Source organism: Eimeria acervulina, genomic scaffold (assembly GCF_000499425.1).
Source record: "Eimeria acervulina Houghton genomic scaffold, Eah_scaff106, whole genome shotgun sequence".
Classification (NCBI taxonomy): Eukaryota; Apicomplexa; class Conoidasida; order Eucoccidiorida; family Eimeriidae; genus Eimeria; species Eimeria acervulina.
Genome location: NW_013550406.1, coordinates 58,515 through 66,014, shown reverse-complemented (window position 1 = coordinate 66,014; position 7,500 = coordinate 58,515). Strand labels below are relative to the sequence as shown.

Genomic DNA, 7,500 nt, shown 5'->3' with positions numbered 1-7,500 from the left:
CATGCAGACGCAGCAGAGCGACAGAGGGGGAAGCAGATTCGAAGGGTCTTCTCCCCAAGACGGCGATGCTTGTTGAGCAGGCACATCAGAGTGAGGCTTCTTAGGGTTTAGGGTTTAGGGTTTAGGGTTTAGGGTTTAGGGTTTAAGGTTTAGGGTGTGTTGGCCCAGGATGAGGGTTGAGGGTTTAGGGTCTACGAGTCCGCAGTTATGAGGCTTTATTTGCACTACTTTAAAACCATTGGGGGGTTTAGGGTTTAGGGTTTAGGGTTTAGGGTTTAGGGTTTAGAACTCAGCGTTTAGGTTTTAGGGTTTTATTACTTAGGGTCTAGGGCTTAGGTGTTTGTGTTGGGGGTTTAGAGTTTAGGGTTTAGGGCTTGGGGTTGAGGCTTTATAGTGTAGAGTTTAGGGCCTAGGGTTTAGGGTTTAGGGTTTAGGGTTTAGGGTTTAGGGTTTGGCGCAGCGGTGGTTGAGGAGGAGGAGGAGGGGCTTCAGCTGTCGAATATGACAGAGTTTTGTCGGAGTGTACGCACACCAATGGAGAAGGCTAATGAAGCAAGAGGAAGCCTCTTGATTCCTAAGCCAACAAAGTAAACCCTAAACCCTAAACCCTAAACCCTCATTGCAGGAGTGAGGATTATAATGATGTGCGCAGAGTAGGGTATGGTGTGGCACGTGGGAGGAGGAGGGGTTTAGGGTGTGTTGTTTAGGGTTTAGGGTTTAGGGTTTGGGGTTTGTATACGTCTTCAGGGGAATTAAAATCAGCAGCAGCAGCAGCAGCAGCAGCAGCAGCAGCAAGGCAGCGCGTCGGTCTGTGTCTCCGAGCAACACGCAGCAGCGAGAGGAGACAGAAGAAGGAGAAGTTGTGGAGACAGCCTCTAAACAGGAAGAAGACGAAGACGAAGAAGACTCTGAAGTACATTTTAAACAAACCCTAAACCCTAACCCCTAAACCCTGACTCAGAAATCCACCTTCAAGCGTTTAGCGTTTAGGGTTTAGGGTTTAGGGTTTAGGGTTTAAGGGTTGAGGTTGATGGTTTAATGCTAAAAGCCTGAGGTTGAGAGTTTAGTGCTGACCGCTTAAGGCCTAGGGTTTAGGGTTTAGGGTTTAGGGTTTAGGGTTTGAGTGTGGCTGCTCAGCCGGAGTTCATGGCGGAGCAACCCATTGGAAATTCTGTCTCAGGAGCACTGGCGTATCTACAAAGCAAAGGTGCTGCTGCTGCTGCTGCTGTTGCTGCTGCTGCTGCTGCTGTCGTTGCTGCTGCTGTTGCTGCTGCTGTTGCTGCTGCTGCTGCTGATGGTGCTGCAGTGGTTGCTGCTGGCGACACTTTCGTTCAGACGGTAGCGGGGCGAAGCGACTGGCTTCCCCAGGGTTAGGGTTTAGGGTTTAGGGTTTAGGGTTTAGGGTTCGTGGTTCAGACTTCTTCTCTCTAGACAAGATTCGCAGGAGACGAGGACATCATTTAGAGCAGCCTCTGCACAATGCAGAGAACGAGAGAGAAGTAAACATCGACTACAGAGATGCATTTGGAAACGTAATGGTCAGCCTAAACCCTAAACCCTAAACCCTAAACCCTAAACCCTCGGCATTCAGGCCTCACGCTTTATCTGAGGCACTATGCGCACGCCAATCGCCTTCCGATATAGAGAAAGATGCAACACGTGGTTTGCTGCAATCGCACCTAGGGTTTAGGGTTTAGGGTTTAGGGTTTAGGGTTTAGGGTTTAGGGTTTAGGGTTTAGGGTTTGTGAGGGTTTATGGCAGACTGCTAAGGACGCCTTCCGCCGCATTTCGTGGCATTTTCATGGGAAGTTCCCGAGCCTGAGGAAGCAGGAAAAGAAATTAAAGAAGTTAGAATTAGGTAAGCTGAGGTGTATGTACACCCCACTCCCTCTGCTGCATTGGGCTTCTGTTGCTGCTGCTGCTTCTGCTGCTGCTGCTGTTGCTTCTGCTGCTTCTGCTGATCCTTCTAGTGCTTCTGCTTCTGCTGTTTCTGATGCTTCTAGTGCTTCTGCTGCTGTTGCTGTTACTGTTGCTTCTCTTACTGCTGGTGTTTCTGCTGCTGCTTGCGGTGCTTCTGCTGCTGCTGCTCCTACTGGTGCTGCTGCTTCTGCTGCTGTTGTTGCTGCTGCTCTTAGAACGGCGACTACAAGAAAACTTAATGGAGTCTCTCCCAACTCTAAAGGCGCTGCAGAAAGTTCAAGAAGGAGAGGGGTCTGCCCACTTAGTCTTAACGGGGGGCAGCATGGATCGATAATTATTGTTTGTTTGTTTATTCGGGTGTATGTACACCGCATGCAATGCAAAACCATAAACCCTAGCAGAGCTTGTGGGGCTGTTGTCTTTTTTTCTGCACACTTTAGGTGCGCATACACCCCAATCATGCCCCTCTTTCAAATGCATACAAACTCGGAAACTGTGTAGCTAGCTGGGAGCTAGCGGATAGCTAGCTGATGGCTAGCTGATAGCTAGCTCATAGCTAGATATATAATTGCTAACTAATCGCTAGATGAGAGCTAGCATGTGGCTAGCAGATGATCGGTAGCTGATGGCTAGCTGGTAGCTAGCTAATAAGTAGCTCAAATCTACCTAGTAGCTAGCTGAGAGCTGCCCGATAGCTAGTACATATCTACCGAATAGCTAGCTGAGAGCTAGCTAAGAGCTAGCTGACTACCTAGTAAGCATATATATATATATATATATGTATATATTACTATGCATTAGGTATGCATTAGCAGCTTGGTGTGCGTACACTTGAAGCGCCTGTCGAGATGTAGACAAATACAAAAAAAGCAAACGGGAGGAGCCCCGTTTGCTCCAGAAGGCCTCATTGGTTTATGGCTGGCTAGCTAGCTAGCCACCCAGCTAGCTAGCTAGCTAGCTAGCTGAAAGATAGTTAATAGGCGACGTGATAGGCTAGCTCTCAGCCTATGGGCTGCCGCTCGAGGTGGCGAAATGCCTCCCTAGCTAGCTAGCTAGCTAGCTAGCCAACAACGTAGCTAGCTAGCTAGCTAGAACTAGCAAACTAGCCAGCTAGCTAGCTACTCGGATAGCTAGCTAGCCACATGGCTAGTTAGCAAATGGGTGCAGTGGGCGATGCGGGGAAGAAGGAACATTTGCAAAAAGGCGGAGCCCCACGTGTCTGTTCACTGGAGGGTTCAGGGTTTAGGGTTTAGGGTTTAGGGTTTCGCTGCGGGTGTCATTCAAACGCTTGAAGCTTGGCGCTTTGCAGCGGGATGTGCAACAGCAGCAGCAGCAGCAGCAGCAGGAGCTGCTTTGGGGGTTGTTGCTGCTTCTGTCTGTTTGTCTTTTTTGTTTGTCTCTACCCTTAGATGAATTGGCGCAGCTGTTTATCTTTAAAGGGGTCTAAGCCTAAGAAGACTCTCCACCAGAGAACCTCGAGGGGCCCCCTAACACCCTCTTCGCTCCAGGGTTTAGCAGCAGCAGCAAACCGCAGCACATAAATAGGTTTGCATCGCTCCCATAGAAGGGGGGGCCTCATGTCTCCGAAGGAGACACTAGACGAACGATCGCATCCACTCCACTCGTAGCCTGTCTCCTCCGAGACCTTCCCCCGCTGCTGCTGCTGCTGTTGCTGCTGCTGTTGCTGCTGTTGCTGCTGCTGCTGCTGTTGCTGCGGATGCTGCTGCTGTTGTTGGTGCAGCAGCAACTGCTGCTGCTGCTGTATATCTTCGGGCCTTTGGCCTTGGGTGTCTCCTTTTTCTGTCTCCGTTCTAAAGGAGGAACGGCTGCGTAGAAGGGTTTTAATGTGGTCGCTAAGCTCTCTTTTTAGCAGGGTCTCCTCAGCTGTGTCTTCAATAAATACCCCCCAAGAGGGAGGAGGCTCAAGAAAAGTGTCTCCTGCTGTCTCCTTTGGGATCGTCTCCTCCCCCGGGCTGCTCGCACTCGATGAGCTGCTGCTGGGGGCCCCCCGCTCGAATGGTGGGCCCCCCTCATATTCGTCGCTGCTGCTGTCAGAAGGGGACTTAAGAGACGGCGAACTGCTGCTGCTGTTGCTGTTGCTCCTGCTGCTGCTGTTGCTGTTGCCGCTGCTGCTGCTCCTGCTGTTGCTCTTGCTGTTGCTGCTGCTGCTGGTGCTGCTTCTGACAGGGTCCGACAAGACAGATGAAGAAGAAGAGGAAGCACCTGCAGATACACCAGAGAACTCTCTGCTGCAGGGGGGGCCCCCAGCCAGCTCCCCCACGAGGTCTCTCATTGCCCCCACAACTAAACGAAGAGGCAGCAGAGAGCCTGAAAGCGTTAAACTGTCTCCTCTCGCAGAAGACACGTCGCTGCCAACAGAAGACAACGCATGCCCCTCGTGGGATCCGATCCCTTGAAAACCGATCCCCCGCTGGGATCCGATCCCAATTGGGGACCCCACCCCCCGCTGCGATCCCGTCCCTGTAGGGGATCCGATCCCCGCATGGGATCCGATCTCTGGTGAACGACTGTCCCCTTGGGATCGGATCCCGGTATGGGATCGGATCCCTTTGTGGGGTTGTTCTCCCTCCTTAGCCTCCCCCTCAGGCAAAGTGTCCCTTTTGAGTCCCTTGCTGCTAATTGTCTCTTTTAATCGAGTTAAACTTCCTAGATTGCGAAATGCCAGAGACAGATTACGAACAAAACCCTTATCAGAAGAAGACGGCGGGCTCTTCGCTCTGCTCTGTACCCTCCGGGGGCCCCAGGGGCCCCCAGGGGCCCCTCTAATAGAGGGGGGCCCCCGAGACGCTGCTGCAGCAGCTGCTGCTGCAGCTGCTGCGGGGAAAGGGATAGTCTCAACTTCCTTGGGAGAGGTAGCAGCACCAACAGCCCCCCAACCAGGAGCAGCAGCAGCAGCAGGAGCAGCAGCAGCAGGAGCAGCAGCAGCAGCAGCAGGAGAGGCACACGCCCATCCCCCCATATACAGCAGCATCATATGCCGCGCATTGTAGCGGAAGGGTAATCTGTGGGGTGCTTCCCAGGTGTACCACGAGGAGAAGAATTGATTTAAGAAGATATTAAAGCTTATTTCATTTAATTGCTGCTGCTGCTGCTGCTCCTGCTGCTGCAATAGCAGTGTGTGCTGCAGGGGCCCTGCTAGGGTTGAAGGGAGTTTTGCTGCTGGTGCTGCTGCTGCTTCCGCTGTTGCTGCTGCTGCTGGGTGTGCTTTTACTTCGCTCGTTGCAGCAGAATCTGTCTCCTTTCTTCGGTTTTCTGCTGCTGGAAGGGGGAGGGTAACAGCAATAGGAAGGGCATCTGCTGCTGCTTCTTCTGCTGCTGCTCGGGGATTCTGTTGTGTCTTGCTGCTGCTGCTGCTGCTGCTGCTGCTGCCTTTGCTGTTAGTCAGAGTGCTGCGGCTGCGCGGTCTGTGGCCTTGTGGGTCAGAGTCTCCCTCAGCAGCAGCAGGAGCAGCAGCAGCAAGAGGAGCAGCAGGAGAAGAGGCGCGGCGAGTACGCGCGTGCTGCAGCAGATGTTGATGGTGTTGTTGTTGCTGCTGCAGGCTGGTTTGTGTTTGCTGCTGCTGTTGATGCTGCTGCTGGTTATTTGAGAGATCGCTGAGTAGTTGCTGCGTCTGCACCTGCGTCTGCACCTGCTGCTGCACCTGCTGCTGCACCTGCTGCTGCAGCTGCTGCAGCAGCTGCTGCTGCAGCAGGCGGCTAGGCCTGAGCACAATAACGCCAGCATCAAATGCATCTGGAGGGAAGAGAGAAGGAGCAAATGCAGGTTTATCGGGTGTTATTTTTAAAGAAAAGAGAGAGTCAATGTTGCGGATGATGATGCAGTCGCACTCAACATACACCACAACTTTGAAGCATTCTAGTTCCCACAAACGCAGCTTCAGCAAACAAAGAGAAGCCTCCTCCTCATCCCCCTCTTCTTCCTGCTGCTGCTGCTGCTGCTGCTGTTCCTCCTGCTGCTGCTGCTGCGGTTGCTGTTGCTGTTGCTGTTGTTGTTGTTGCTGCTGCTGCTCCTGCTGTCGTTGTTGTTGTTGTTGCTGCTGCTGCTCCTGTTGCTTCTCCGGCTGCTGCTGCTGCTGCTGCTGCTGCTGCTGCTGCGGGTTCCCTTTAGCAGCAAAGAGTTGCAGCGGCTCTGTCTCCACGAAGTACACCGTAAGAGAAGAATAAACAACAAAACCTAAGACCTTCAATCCCTTCATCCCTTCTAAACCTTCCAGTCCAGGGGGCCCCCTCTGCAACCCCACATCGGGGGGCCCCATGTGAGGGGGCCCCGCAAGGGGCCCCCCATTAACCGGTGATTCAAATGTCTCCTTGCTTTGCGTCTCTTTTAAATGGGGGCCCCCACTGAACCCTTTTTGGGTCCCTGTTAAAGCAGCTGTAGGGGCCCCTGTGGGGGCCCCTACCGGGGCCCCCAGAGCCCCAGTGGGGGCCCCTGTAGGGACCCCTGCGGAAGGCCAACTGGGGGCCCCTGTGGGGGCCCCTGTGGAAGCCCCAATGGGGGTTCCTAAGGAGACACCTGTAGAGGCCTCAGTGGGGGCCCGTGTGGCAGCTTCAGTGGGGGGCCCCCCTGTGGGGCCCCCTGTAGGGTCCTGTGTAGGGGCGCCTGTTGGGGCCCCCACAGGGGCCCCCCTACAGTGTTGTTGTTCATTTGATGTGCTGTGTTGTTGTTGGGTTATAAGGAATAGAGATGAGACAGCTGCTCGGAGTTTCGGGGGTAGAAGGACGAGAAGAGGGAAGGAAGGATTTGACTGGTAAAGAGATTTAATTAAACAACATAAGCCAGGGAGGTTAGAGGGTGTAGACAGCACTGTACAATATACACCACGAACAACTTCGCTACTTGGGGTGTACGTGCAGCTCGATACTGCCCCAGAGACAGCCATCACGCCGCCCCAACTACGGGGAATAGAGGAGACAGCAGCAGCTACTAACACTCAACTCAGGTGTACATACACCTCAAATATGAGGCAGAAGCCAAGCACTGGCTAGCGGTCGAGTGAAGATTAGAGGGTCCCTTCAAGTGTATAGGCAGCTGGGAGCCCCACAGGGAGAAATACTTCTTCATTTGAGTTTAAAAGCAAAATATTAATGCAAAAATTAATATAAATAAAACCCACGAAGTCAAGAGAAACAAGAAGGGCTCAGCAGCAGCAGCAGCAGCAGCAGCAGCAGCAAACACTCTTCAATGTATGCGCAGCTACACACCTCAGGTGTCTGTACACCAGAGCAGTAAACCGCTACTTCTTTTTTATAAACTGCATTATAGCTGGTATTTTAAAGACAAAAATTCAATCCCAAACTCAGAAGGCTAGATACACCCGAAGCAGCAGCAGCAGCAGCAACAGCAACAGCAACAGCAGCAGTGGCAGCAGCAGCAGCAGCCTGAGGCGCTCGGGGGGCCCCCAGCAGCAGGGTTTGGGGCCCCCTCGGTTCAGCGTGTTTGTCGTTCTCACTGGATGTTTTTTGTCTTTCCTTCTGCAGTTTACTCTTAGAACTCATAATTTTATTAACTCTTCAACAGCAGCAGCAGCAACAAGAGCAAGAGGGGGAGGAGGAGCAGCAG

General features: G+C 52.8%; 2 protein-coding genes across 2 annotated transcripts in view; one reads left to right on the top strand and one right to left on the bottom strand.

Annotated features, from left to right (window-relative positions):
- EAH_00016890 (hypothetical protein, conserved) overlaps positions 1-2,254 on the top strand; it is a gene marked incomplete at both ends in the record, with an annotated part of 4,812 nt that extends 2,558 nt beyond the window's left edge. Inside the window, 7 exons of the mRNA XM_013397754.1 lie at positions 8-90; positions 461-587; positions 748-913; positions 1,138-1,207; positions 1,417-1,538; positions 1,762-1,858; positions 2,136-2,254. Of these exons, the coding sequence (XP_013253208.1) occupies positions 8-90; positions 461-587; positions 748-913; positions 1,138-1,207; positions 1,417-1,538; positions 1,762-1,858; positions 2,136-2,254 (784 nt within the window). The remainder of the gene's footprint in view (positions 1-7; positions 91-460; positions 588-747; positions 914-1,137; positions 1,208-1,416; positions 1,539-1,761; positions 1,859-2,135) is intronic.
- Positions 2,255-3,325: 1,071 nt separating this feature from the next.
- EAH_00016880 (glycogenin-1, putative) lies at positions 3,326-6,820 on the bottom strand (the record flags this gene model as incomplete). Its single annotated transcript, XM_013397753.1, has 1 exon — positions 3,326-6,820. The coding sequence occupies one exon, from the start codon at positions 6,818-6,820 to the stop codon at positions 3,326-3,328; it is 3,495 nt and encodes a 1,164-aa protein (XP_013253207.1).
- Positions 6,821-7,500: the final 680 nt, after the last annotated feature.